The 12,974-nt window shown below is 51.1% G+C and overlaps 1 protein-coding gene and 1 pseudogene across 1 annotated transcript; one reads left to right on the top strand and one right to left on the bottom strand.

Annotated features, from left to right (window-relative positions):
- Positions 1 to 694: 694 nt before the first annotated feature.
- Positions 695 to 2,392, bottom strand: LOC149467725 (uncharacterized). Its single transcript, XM_089671263.1, has 2 exons — positions 2,128 to 2,392; positions 695 to 1,533 (listed from the first exon to the last, which is right to left on the bottom strand). Exons 1-2 carry the CDS (start codon positions 2,390 to 2,392, stop codon positions 938 to 940), a joined length of 861 nt encoding a protein of 286 aa, XP_089527389.1. The 3' UTR covers positions 695 to 937.
- A 10,082-nt stretch (positions 2,393 to 12,474) lies between these two features.
- LOC149467724 (U2 spliceosomal RNA) lies at positions 12,475 to 12,590 on the top strand (annotated as a pseudogene).
- The last annotated feature ends 384 nt before the right edge of the window (positions 12,591 to 12,974 follow it).

The following is a 12,974-nucleotide window of genomic DNA, read 5'->3' as shown; positions in this document are numbered from 1 at the left end:
CCTCAACTTGTCACTCCACCACCGCCTTCAAAGACCCATCGACCCCTGCCAGCTGCCATGACAAACGAACAAACACTTCAGGACACAACAGTCATCCTGAACCTTGAACAAACGCCATGAACCCACATAAAACAAACACCACGAACAACCACCAAACAACAAAAAACAACACCAGAACAAACACAATGACAGAACTATAACCAACACAACAAACAGAATACAAACCAACTTCAGGGCGGGAGGGCGGGATAAACCACCTCCGTGATGGCACAAGCTCCGACTGACTCCGACAAGACACAACCCCCCAATTCAAAACCTGCAAGACCACCCACAATGCTGCCTACACCAATCAAGTAAGTAACCCCCCCCCATCCCCATTTCCTTGCCTATACTCCACCCAAATTACACTCTCTGCCTCGTCTGCACGCCCCAGTCATGCTGGCCCTCCCTTATACTTCGCTCAGTCCAGGCCCTGACTTGACTGTTGGACTTGCAGAATCCCGAGGCTAATACTTACCTACCCCCTTTAAAACACCACCCCCCTTCAAAACCTTCCCTCCCCCCAAATAAACACGCAACTCACTTTTGGTGTAAACCGGCCATAGCAGCCATTTATTTAACATAACTCAACATAATATTTTAGTACATTACCACCCGGGTCTGAGGTCTCTGAAGGCACCATTACTCCCATCACCAACTCGGCTGTATCTATTACTCCATGAAAGGCCCCCAGCCGCTACTACACCGCCTCGGGGACAATACTACTGTTACTTAACCCAGATACAGCCAAATGAACTCCCACATTACCAATATGACCTTTTATTGGGAAGGGACACCCATACCTACGATGGGCCCAACCCATAATTCCTCAACTTGTCACTCCACCACCGCCTTCAAAGACCCATCGACCCCTGCCACAGCACACGAGTGTGAACCCTTACACTCGTGTAGCCCGCCACACACGTAATCCACGTTGGATACCATCCTGCAGGCCCAAGGACCACAGATCAATCCCAACTGCATTAAGATGCACCCCATCCGAGCGCAAATACCGCCAGGACTCCTCCTCCAACTCCCTATGACGGACTGCTAGGCCACCATTCCTCACCACAAAACGCGCCACCTCCTTATTCACCTTAACTCGAGCCCTATTAATTTTTTCCACGGAGCGGGCCATACGCCAATAAGCACGGGCCACTATGTCCGACCATACCAGCACTGTGTCCGGGAAAAAAGACCGAATCCGCAAAAAATCAAACTTAATGTCCCGGATAACCTCCCGCATGGAGCGCAACCCGAGATCATTACCCCCCACATGTAATACCAAAACATCTGGAGGCCGGTCCAAACGGGAATAGTGATGAATTTCCGGGACCACCCTGGACCACAACATTCCCGGCACTCCAAGCCAACGAAGCCTCGCCTCCCCCCTCTCAAATCCCAGTTGCCGACCCTCTGGACGAACATCCGCCCTCTTAGCCCCCCAAAAAACATAAGAATGGCCCAAGATCCATACCAAGCAGCGTTCGGAACCTGCAAAGAAACACACAAAAGAAGGGAGGAGGTAGAACCTTCACCACAAAGGCCCCCACAAAACAAACAAAAACACAAAGGTAACAAAATACAAGTACCACAGAGACCAACACAACAACACCAAAAACTCTTATTTTTTTTTTTTTTTTTAACTCACAAGAACTGAGGACGCACATACAGCTTGAACCTATCCGAATCCCAACGCCCAATCCGACGAACCACTTGATCACCTAACCCCCAGCGGGCGGCCTCCGTAGCTGCCCCAATGCGAAACGAATGAGACGAGTAATGTTCCACACCCAACCCGGCAGACTGCAAACACCGTTTAAACACTGCCCCAAATTGGAATCGAGACAGAGCCATCCCATTCGTATGCAAAAAGAAAACCCCAGGAAGGTCAGGTCTCACCTCGAGAAAATCCCTAACCGCCCGTACCGGACAAATCCGAGAACTCGGAATCTCAGCCAATTCCACCCAGGTACCCCGACCCAAACGGTCCGTTTTTGACTTGCGCAGAAAAATTCGCACCCCACTACCCAACAAGACCACCTCATCTACGGCCAAACCACCCTCCCCCCACTTAGTCCGACTCACCAGCTCCCCAACCCGAAAGGCCCCCAAAAAATGCCAGCACAAAAGCCGCACGGAACAAAATCGCCTCATACAACGAGGAACAAATACAATCCAACTGGCCAACCACCACTTGAAGAACCTCAAAAGACACCGGCCGTCTAGAATCAGGGATGGAACGGCCTTTTCTGTACCCCCGCATAGCCTGCCGAACAAGGAAATCCTTTGTCACGTCACGACCCCCCGCCAGTTTTAAATGAAAAGCCAACCCCGCCAGCTTACGAGACATCAAAGTTGCGGAAACACCCCTTTCAAAATTCCTGCCGATGAAATAAAGCAGGAGGCATAGGGCATCATCCACCCCGAAACCACCCCCCACCGCACTCACCAGCTCCAGCCATTCCCGCCACACCTTCTCATAGAAAACCCAAGTGGACGCGCAAACTGACGTCTGAATCAAGGCCGCTGAAGAGGCAAGGCAATGCTCCACAAGTGATCCGGACAATCGATACCGCGTTGCTCCGCTTCTGGTGCCAACCGACGGAATCTGTCCCACTGAAAACGAGATAGAGCATCAGCAACGGAGTTATCCACGCCCGGAACATGTACAGCCGAAATAAAACAATTGAGACCCAAACAGTCCAAAACCAACCGCTGCAACATACGAACCACCGGCCGAGACGTGGCCGAAACACGATTAATGGCATGAACCACGCTCAAATTATCACAATGAAAACGAATCCGTTTATTCCGGAAAACAGCACCCCACAAAGAAACAGCTAAAACGATGGGGAAAAGCTCCAGTAAAGTCAGATTACGCAACAGACCCTCCTCCCGCCATTGCAAAGGCCACGAACCCGCACACCACTGACCCTGAAAATAGGCCCCAAAACCGGCCGAGCCCGCCGCATCCGTAAAGAGTTCCAAATCAAAATTGGACACGACCCCATCCAACCAAAGTGATCTTCCATTATAGGAATCGAGAAACGACCTCCATACCCCCAAATCATCCCGTAGCTCACCTCGCAGCCGAACCCTGTGATGCGGGGCCGCCACACCAGCCGTGGCCGCCGCCAAACGCCTGGAAAATATACGCCCCATGGGCATGATGCGACAAGCGAAATTTAACTTGCCTAGTAACGACTGCAATTCCCGAAGCCGAATCTTCCTGCACTGACCCACCGAACTCACCAACCCCCGGAGCTCCTCCAGTTTATCCTGCGGCAAACGACATTCCATGGCCTCAGTATCAACAATAATTCCCAAAAAACACAATTCCGTTGTCGGACCCACCGTCTTATCCGAAGCCAAAGGAACGCCAAAATGCTCAAACACATGTTCCACCGTACTCAGTAGTGACGCACAAATGGAACTACCCGGAGGGCCAATACACAAAAAATCATCCAAATAATGGATGACAGATGCGAGCCCAGAAACATCCCTAACCGCCCATTCAAGAAAAGAACTAAAAGTCTCAAATAGAGAACAAGAAATGGCGCAGCCCATAGGCAAGCAACGATCAACAAAAATGCACCCTTCCCATTTGCAACCCAGCAATCGGAGACAACTAGGATGCACCGGCAAAAGGCGAAACGCCGCCTCAATATCAGTTTTTGCCAACAGGGCACCCCGACCAAACCGCCTCACCCAGGAAATCGCCGCGTCAAAAGAAGTGTAGGAAACAGAACACAAACCTGGGTCAATAGCATCATTGACCGAACCCCCCCGCGGATGAGACAGGTGATGAATGAGTCTATATTTATTAGGCTCTTTTTTGGGAACAACACCCAGCGGCGAAATTACCAAATTAGGCATAGGGGGGTCCACAAACGGGCCAGCCATGCGGCCCAAGGACACTTCCTTGTCAATTTTTGCCCTGATAACCTCCGGATGCAACCGCGCCGACTTCAAATTATCCGCCGCAGGAGGAACTACCGCCAATAGACGGGATCAAAAAACCTTCCGAAAAACCCCGCCGTAACAGGGTCGCCGCCGCCTGATCAGGGTACCGCTTTAAAAACGGCAACATCCTTCCTACCCTCACCGGCGACTTCCCTTTTTCCAGTTTCACCACCTCTCCCCCGCCCTTGCTTGAAACACCGGGACAATGTATGGGCCCCCCCACAACCCGAGCACTCATGACGGAATCGGCAGCCGGATCCAAACCTGCACGATCCCTCATTAAACTGCCAGCAATAGCCCTTTCTAAGCACGGCCGGCTGCGCAACCGTAGCTGCACTTCCGGCCCCCCCCTGAAAGGGATGAGCCGTGGTCCTCACGGGAGTCATGAGTTTCATCCACAGCCCGATATCTTTATGGTCCCACCGCAAAGATGGCCTAACCGCCATACGCTGACGAAACTGCTCGTCATAACGTAACCACGCGATGCCCCCATAAACCCTCTGAGCTTCCCCTATGGCATCCAAGTAACAAAAAAGTGAGGAACAATGCTCCGGCGTCCTCTCACCAATAACGCTTGCCAAAATGGCAAATGCCTGAAGCCAATTAGAGAACGAGCGGGGAATCAAACGATATCGCCGCTTTTCTTCCTCCTCCCTCTTACTCTCATCTGGCCGAACTTTATCTAAGTTGAATTTCTCCAACGGTAATAAAGAAAATATTTCCACATACTCGCCCCCCCAAATGCGCTCCTTCACCTCCAGCTTCAGATGAGCCCCCAAGGGCCCCTCGAAGCACACATAAACCTCGCATTTTGCAGCGTCTGCCAAACGCACACCATCACACCCCGTAACCCCTTTATCTCCGCCGTCAACCCCAGCGTGATCCGCCGCCGCTTCCCCCCTCAGAGCCTCAGAACCAGAGCTAACAGAACCCCCCACCGCCGATCGCACTGCGGCCGCGACTCCAGAGACCTGCGGCCCAGCCACCGTAAACACCTGCGGGGGGACCCCAGCAGCTTCGTATCTAACACCCCCTGGGCCGACACCGCTCCCTGATGCCGCACCTTGCATTCCCGACCAAGCAGCCAAAGGTGGCGCCAAAGTCCTAGCGACCAACCCCGCCTCACAACGAGCCAACACTTCCCTGAAACCGGACATCAAACCGACAACACCATCAGCCCCCGGGGAACCCCCCAAAGACCCCACGTTAAGCCCTGCAGCCCCAAACCCCCTCTCCGCCAAAACAGAAACGCCACTCCCCTGGTCCCGAAACCCCTCAAACAGAGAGACTAAAGAAGACAAAGAAACAGCCCCTGAATTTAACTCACCAGGCTGCAGTCGTTCGCCGGGACCCACAGCCGCCAATCCAGATCCAGGCAGAGATGAATGGACCGCATCTTCCTCAGAACCGCTGAGCTCCCCTTCGGATCTTCTCTCCGCATCCACCGGATCCCAGGCCGCACCAGGCCTCGCTCCGGGCTCTTCACCGGCTCCTGGGTCCGGTCGGCACACTGAACGGCTGGCAGCATCCACCGCACCAGAGCCCAGAGCCGCCGGATCATTCCTCCCACGCTGGGCTCGCTGGGAAGCAGCCGAAGCCCCAACCGACAGGGTGCCTTCTCCTGCTCCTGAAGCATTGCGGCGCAGAGGGGTGACCTCAGCACCCCCCGCCCCCCTTCGAGAGGCTCGCTGGGTCACCGAGACACGCCCAGCAGCCGCAGGCTGATTTCTGGCAGAAGGTCTCCTCCCAGCTCCCGAGCCCAGATGGCGCCCGGGAGTGACGTCAACAGGCCCCGCCCACCTCTCGCTCCGCACCGCTGACTTCAGGGAGGCCCGCTGGGCGGCAGAGGGGAGCCCAGCAGCCGCAGGCCGGTGAGGGAGACGTGGATCCCCGGCTCCAAAGCCCGGGCCGCAAACAGGGGCCATGTCATCACCGGCTGTCGGCCCAGAGCTCCGAGCCGCTAAGCCCCGCCCACTACGTGCTCGATCCGCACGTAAAGATGGCTCCGACCTCGTGGTCCCGTCCTGTGACGAGGCGGCACCCTCCTGGGCCCGCCGCGAAACCGGAGAGCCCGATCCACTGCTCCTAGGGGACGCTGACCCAGTCCCCGCCGAAGGCCGCCCGCCACTCCTCCCACGCCGGGCTGCCACCGCTGTAGGCCCGGAGCCTGCAGGGCCAGCCGCATGGTCCAGAATAAGAGGTGAGTTGGCTGGGGAGCGGGTGGTGGTAGATGTGCTCCTGCCAGGGGTCCGCCAGCGACGAGGATTCCTCCCAGCCCTCCCCGGAGAAGCAGGCCGACGCTTCACCGGCGGAGCTGGAGGGTCCCCTAAGGGGCTCCCAGAACGGCGCAGAACCCTAGCTGTCACCTCTGGGCTAAAGCGCACCGGAGGCACAGACCGCCGAGCACGTGTGCGCCCAGTAGAAGGGCCTGGTGACGCGGGCCTGGGGCCTTGCAGCATGTCAGACAGCCTCTCCCGTAACCACCCAAAGCCATTGGCTTCAGCTGCCGCCCGCAATTGGGATAGCATCCCGTCCAAGTCACTCATGGCCTAGTATTTTTTCCCGCCGCAGGTACCAGCAAAAAAATAAACCACCTCCGTGATGGCACAAGCTCCGACTGACTCCGACAAGACACAACCCCCCAATTCAAAACCTGCAAGACCACCCACAATGCTGCCTACACCAATCAAGTAAGTAACCCCCCCCCATCCCCATTTCCTTGCCTATACTCCACCCAAATTACACTCTCTGCCTCGTCTGCACGCCCCAGTCATGCTGGCCCTCCCTTATACTTCGCTCAGTCCAGGCCCTGACTTGAGCTCTGAACTGAGGGCACACTGAATGTGCTGTCAATCCAGGGTGCTGTGCCGCGATGGTGACTCCCGTGTGCATGTGCGGGTGTAACATCCTCATGGCTCAGCCATTCAAATGGCCGGCTGAAGATGGAAGCCCTGTCAGCAGTGACAGAGCACCGCTGGAGGGATCCCTTTTACAGGTAAGTCTGTCATAATGTGCTAGTACAGTATGTGGTACATACTAGCACATTATGCCTTTATCTTGCCGGGGGACTTTTTTTTTAATGATTTCTCTACCGCTGTAAAAGCAAATTAAATATTCATTTAAAGTGTTACTAAACCCAGAAGAGTAAAATTAGTCTGTATATGCAGTAAAGCATGCTTGTTATACTCACTGTGGAACCTAAGGGGTTAATCCTCTACATTGTGTAAAAAGGCTGTGTGATCCTGACTTCTCTGCCCCTCCTCTTGTTGAAATAACCACCTGATACAGATTGAATCCATAGTCACATGCACATGCTCAGTTTGGTGTGTATTGCTAGAGGGTTTTTTTTTTTATCTTTAGAGAATGCATGTGATCAGCACAGGGCCAATCAGCACTGTCCAGACAGAGGGTCAGAACTTTCACATCCTCCTAGAGCAGAAAGAAAACTCCCACGTGCTTTAACTAGAGCTCTGCTGAAGTCACAAGACTGCTATATACTGCTGATGAGGAAAGGTATTTAGCAGTTTTATATTTACTAAAATAATTGCATTTCCATGTTGTGTGTACTGTGGGAGACCAGATAAAGTGTTACTAAACCCAGGACCCTGCATTCCCTATAAGTAATAGACCACAAAGGGTGGTTCATGTGGAGACCTGTACATGCATAAACAGTGCCATGTCCTAATTCAAGAGCATTAATACCAAAAAATGGATAGAAGTCCTCACATGGACTTTTTAGGCACTCAGCACTTGCTGATAACTCAAACAATTTTATTGATACATAATTGGAAATCCACTAGTGTATGGCCAGCTTAACTAGAAAGGTTTGAAAGTGTTTATTCATAGGATACACAATGTTCCTAATAGAAGGCTCGTATACACAAGAGTTCACCTGACAGCCACAGGTTCTGTCTTTCTCCAGCTCTACCTGCAACAAGTATAATGAGCTCCCGGCAGGTGCATGAAGGGCTTGTTGAACCTTAAAGGGATTGTGCACACATTTGCTTGAAAACAGAAGCTGATACACAAGACAGAGCATTGCCAAAAGTAGTCATTGGGATCTTCAGGCTCCTTATGCTCCACTCTGTTTTTACAAAGAAGGAGATGGATGGGTGAGCTGTAATTCCCCATCTACCTGGGTCCTCTGGGGCTTTTACACTCAGATACGTAACCCTTGGTGTATGGTTCTTTTTGCTACAACCTAGAAAGTGTTCATTAACACCAGCTGTAGAAACATTGTTTGAAATTTATTTTGGTTAAATATACAGTCATGGCCGAAATTGTTGGCACCCTTGATATTTTTCCTGAAAATCAAGTATTTCACACAAAAAAGGTATTGCATTAACACATGTTTTGCTATACACATGTTTATTCCCTTTGTATGTATTGGAACAAATATAAAACAGAGGCAGAAAAGCAAATATGACATAATGTCACACAAAACCCCAAAAATGGGCTGGACAAAAGTATTGGCACCCTTAACTTAATATTTGGTTGCACACCCTTTGGAAAACATAACTGAAATCAGTCGCTTCCTATAACCATCAATAAGCTTCTGACACCTCTCACCCGGAATTTTGGACCACTCTTCCTTTGCAAACAGCTCCAGGTCTCTCTTATTGGAAGGACACCTTTTCCCAACAGCAATTTTAAGATCTCTCCACAGGTGTTCAATGGGATTTAGATCTGGGCTCATTGCTGGCCACTTCAGAACTCTCCAGCGCTTCTTTGCCATCCATTTCTGAGTGCTTTTTGACGTATGTTTGGGGTCATTGTCCTGCTGGAAGACCCAGGATCTTGGACGCAAACCCAGCTTTCTGACACTGGGCCCTACAGTGCGACCCAAAATCCTTTGGTAATCCTCAGATTTCATGATGCCTTGCACACAGTCAAGGCACCCAGTGCCAGAGGCAGCAAAACAACCCCAAAACATCATTGAACCTCCACCATATTTTACCGTAGGTACTGTGTTTTGTTCTTTGTAGGCCTCATTCCGTTTTCGGTAAACAGTAGAATGATGTGCTTTACCGAAAAGCTCTATCTTGGTCTCATCTGTCCACAAGACGTTTTCCCAGAAGGCTTTTGGCTTACTCAAGTACATTTTGGCAAACTGTAGTCTTGCTTTTTTATGTCTCTGTGTCAGCAGTGGGGTCCTCCTGGGTCTCCTGCCATAGCGTTTCATTTCATTTAAATGTCGACGGATAGTTCGCGCTGACACTGATGCTCCCTGAGCCTGCAGGACAGCTTGAATGTCTTTGGAACATGTTTGGGGCTGCTTATCCACCATCCGGACTATTCTGCGTTGCAATCTTTCATCAATTTTCCTCATCCGTCCACGACCAGGGAGATTAGCTACAGTGCCATGGGTTGCAAACTTCTTGATAATGTTGCGCACTGTGGACAAAGGCAAATCTAGTTCTCTGGAGATGGACTTGTAACCTTGAGATTGTTGATATTTTGCCACAATTTTGGTTCTCAGGTCCTCAGACAGTTCTCGTCTCCTCTTTCTGTTGTCCATGCTTAGTGTGGCACAGACAGACACACAATGCAAAGGTTAAGTGAACGTCTCTCCTTTTTATCTGCTTTCAGGTGTGATTTCTATATTGCCCACACCTGTTACTTGCCCCAGGTGAGTTTACAGGAGCATCACATGCTTGTAACATTCTTATTTATCCGCAGTTGTGAAAGGGTGCCAATACTTTTGTCCAGCCCATTTTTGGAGGTTTGTGTGACATTATGTCGAATTTGCTTTCTTTCCTCCCTTTTTTTGTTTTGTCCCAATACACACAAAGGGAATAAACATGTGTATAGCAAAACATGTGTTAATGCAATACGTTTCGTGAGAAATACATGATTTCCTGGAGAAATATCAAGGGTGCCAACAATTTCGGCCATGACTGTATAAGTTAAGTGTATTTAAATATTTAACTTACCGTATTTTCCGGCGTATAAGACGACTTTTCAACCCCTGAAAATCATCTGAAAAGTCGGGGGTCGGGGGCCAGCACTGGAAAGGCACACAGGCGACCAATCACCGGCGAGGAGGCGGAGCCGAGCGGCCCTGCGAAAATCGAGCGGCCGAACTGGAAGAAGGAGCAGCTGCTTCTCTCCCCCACTGACACTAACGATGGGGCACTATTCCTTCTCCACACTGACACCAACGATGAGGCACTGTTCCTCCCCCACTGACACCAATGATGAGGCACTGTTCTCCCCCACTGACACCAACGATGAGGCGCTGTTCTCCCCCACTGACACCAACGATGAGGCACTGTTCCTCCCCCACTGACACCAACGATGAGGCACTGTTCTCCCCACTGATACCAATGATGGGGCACTATTCCTCCTCCCCACTGACACCAATGATGGGGCACTATTCCTCCCACTGATACCAACGATGGAGCACTATTCTCCCCACTGATACCAATGATGGGGCACTATTCCTCCCCCACTGACACCAATGATGGGGCACTATTCTTCCCACTGATACCAACGATGGGGCACTATTCTCCCCACTGATACCAATGATGGGGCACTATTCCTCCCCCACTGACACCAATGATGGGGCACTATTCCTCCCACTGATACCAACGATGGGGCACTATTCTCCCCACTGATACCAACGATGGGGCACTATTCCTCCCCCACTGACACCAATGATGGGGCACTATTCCTCCCACTGATACCAACGATGGGGCACTATTCCCCCCACTGATACCAATGATGGGGCACTTTTCCTCCCCCACTGACACCAATGATGGGGCACTATTCCTCCCCCACTGACACCAATGATGGGGCACTATTCCTCCCACTGACACCAACGATGGGGCACTATTCCTCCCACTGATACCAATGATGGGGCACTATTCCTACCACTGATACCAACGATGGGGCACTATTCCTCCCACTGATACCAACGATGGGGCACTATTCTCCCCCCCACTGACACCAACGATGGGGCACTATTCCTCCTCCCCACTGACACCAACGATGGGGCACTATTCTCCCCACTGACACCAATGATGGGGCACTATTCTCCCCACTGATACCAATGATGGGGCGCAATTCCTCCCACTGACACCAATGATGGGGCGCAATTCCTCCCACTGACACCAATGATGGGGCGCAATTCCTGCCACTGATACCAATCATGGGGCGCTATTCCTCCCACTGACACCAATGATGGGGCGCTATTCCTCCCACTGACACCAATGATGGGGTGCTATTCCTCCCACTGATACCAATGATGGGCCGCTATTCCTCCCACTGACACCAATGATGGAGCACTATTCCTCCCACTGACACCAATGATGGGACACTATTCCTCCCACTGACACTAATGATGGGACACTATTCCTCCCACTGACACCAATGATGGGGCGCTATTCCTCCCACTGACACCAATGATGGGGCGCTATTCCTCCCACTGACACCAATGATGGGGTGCTATTCCTCCCACTGATACCAATGATGGGCCGCTATTCCTCCCACTGACACCAATGATGGAGCACTATTCCTCCCACTGACACCAATGATGGGACACTATTCCTCCCACTGACACTAATGATGGGACACTATTCCTCCCACTGACACCAATGATGGGGCACGATTCTTCCCACTGACACCAATGATGGGGCACTATTCCTCCCACTGACTAATGATGGGGCACTATTCCTCCCACTGACTAATGATGGGGCACTATTCCTCACACACTCACACTAATGATGGGGCACCATCATTGGTGTCAGTGGGAGGAATAGTGTCCCATCATTGGTATCAGTGGGAGGAATAGTGCCCCATCATTGATATCAGTGGGAGGAATAGTGCCCCATCATTGGTGTCAGTGGATGAAATAGTGCCCCATCATTGGTGTCAGTGAGAGGAGTAGTGCCTCATCATTGGTGTCAGTGGGAGGAATAGTGTCCCATCATTAGTGTCAGTGGGAGGAATAGTGTCCCATCATTGGTGTCAGTGGGAGGAATAGTGCTCCATCATTGGTGTCAGTGGGAGGAATAGCACCCCATCATTGGAATACCATACTGAAATAGCATACCATATTGAAATCAAATCTGATGTTTTTTCATTTTTATTTGGTGTGTGTTGGAAGAGGGGTAGTCTTATACGGCGAGTATAGCTCAAACCCTATATTTTAACAGGAAAAGTAGGGGGTCGTCTTATACGCCGGAAAATACGGTAAGCTTAAGTGTTTGCATTACCTACCATCACTTTACACTAAAATGGACTTTAATGATGAACTAAAATGATACTTTTTAAAATACCGTAAAATGAATGACTGTAAAACTGACCATCACTCATGCAGTCTTGGTCTATTTCTTTTAATCACCCAGAGGACTCTCCATGGGGTTTCAGGAAAACTGAAAAAAACCCAATTTGTTTAGAAGCTATTTAAATTATAACTAGAAAAGTATTTAAAACCCCCTTTTTCCCGTTATAGTGGTTGGGGATTAGATCGCTTCTCGGCCTTTTGGCTAAGATCAAGTGTAGTATCTGTTCTTATCAGTGTCCAGTGGGGGTGCTCCCAGCCATTCTATTTTTGCGGGGATGGCTGTTGTATAGTACCCTCACTGGTATGATGGGGGTCTGGAAGGCTAGTACCGGGGGGACAGAAAGCGTGGTGCCCACGAGTAGAAGCTGAGGCCCGTGAGTAATTCCCCCGAGAAGACCGGAAGGACCCAGTACCTCCTGATTTGGACGGATCTACCTTGTCTGGCCAGGGGTCGGGAAGGCAGAAAGTCCGCAAACCAGTGCCCCCTGAGTAGACACCCTCAGGGGTGCCACTAGTAACACCTGGGTGTGGGACCCCACAGTGTGAAGATGGCACAAGGTCACTGTTTTTCACTCTTTTTGCACAAGCGCCCTTAGGACCAGGCCTTTTGGCTAGGACCAGGGCAATTTTTGCTACAGGCCTCAGGGCCTGGTCTGTGCACAATTTGGGATGGCCACTTTTT

Source organism: Staurois parvus, unplaced genomic scaffold (genome assembly GCF_062004578.1).
Source record: "Staurois parvus isolate SC_StPar_1 unplaced genomic scaffold, SC_StPar_1.0 ptg000102l, whole genome shotgun sequence".
Lineage (NCBI taxonomy): Eukaryota > Metazoa > Chordata > Amphibia > Anura > Ranidae > Staurois > Staurois parvus.
The sequence above is the reverse complement of the archived record's forward strand: the minus strand, read 5'-3'. Positions and strand labels throughout refer to the sequence as shown.

What these genes read in the sequence shown, in the direction of transcription:
- LOC149467725 (XM_089671263.1), bottom strand. Translation starts at nt 2,392, where the DNA reads ATGTCTCGTAAGCTGGCGGGGTTGGCTTTTCATTTAAAACTGGCGGGG. An exon ending in CCTTTCGGGTTGGGGAGCTG is followed by an intron (nt 1,534 to 2,127) that starts GTGAGTCGGACT and finishes GTTTCTTTGCAG; the next exon opens with GTTCCGAACGCTGCTTGGTA.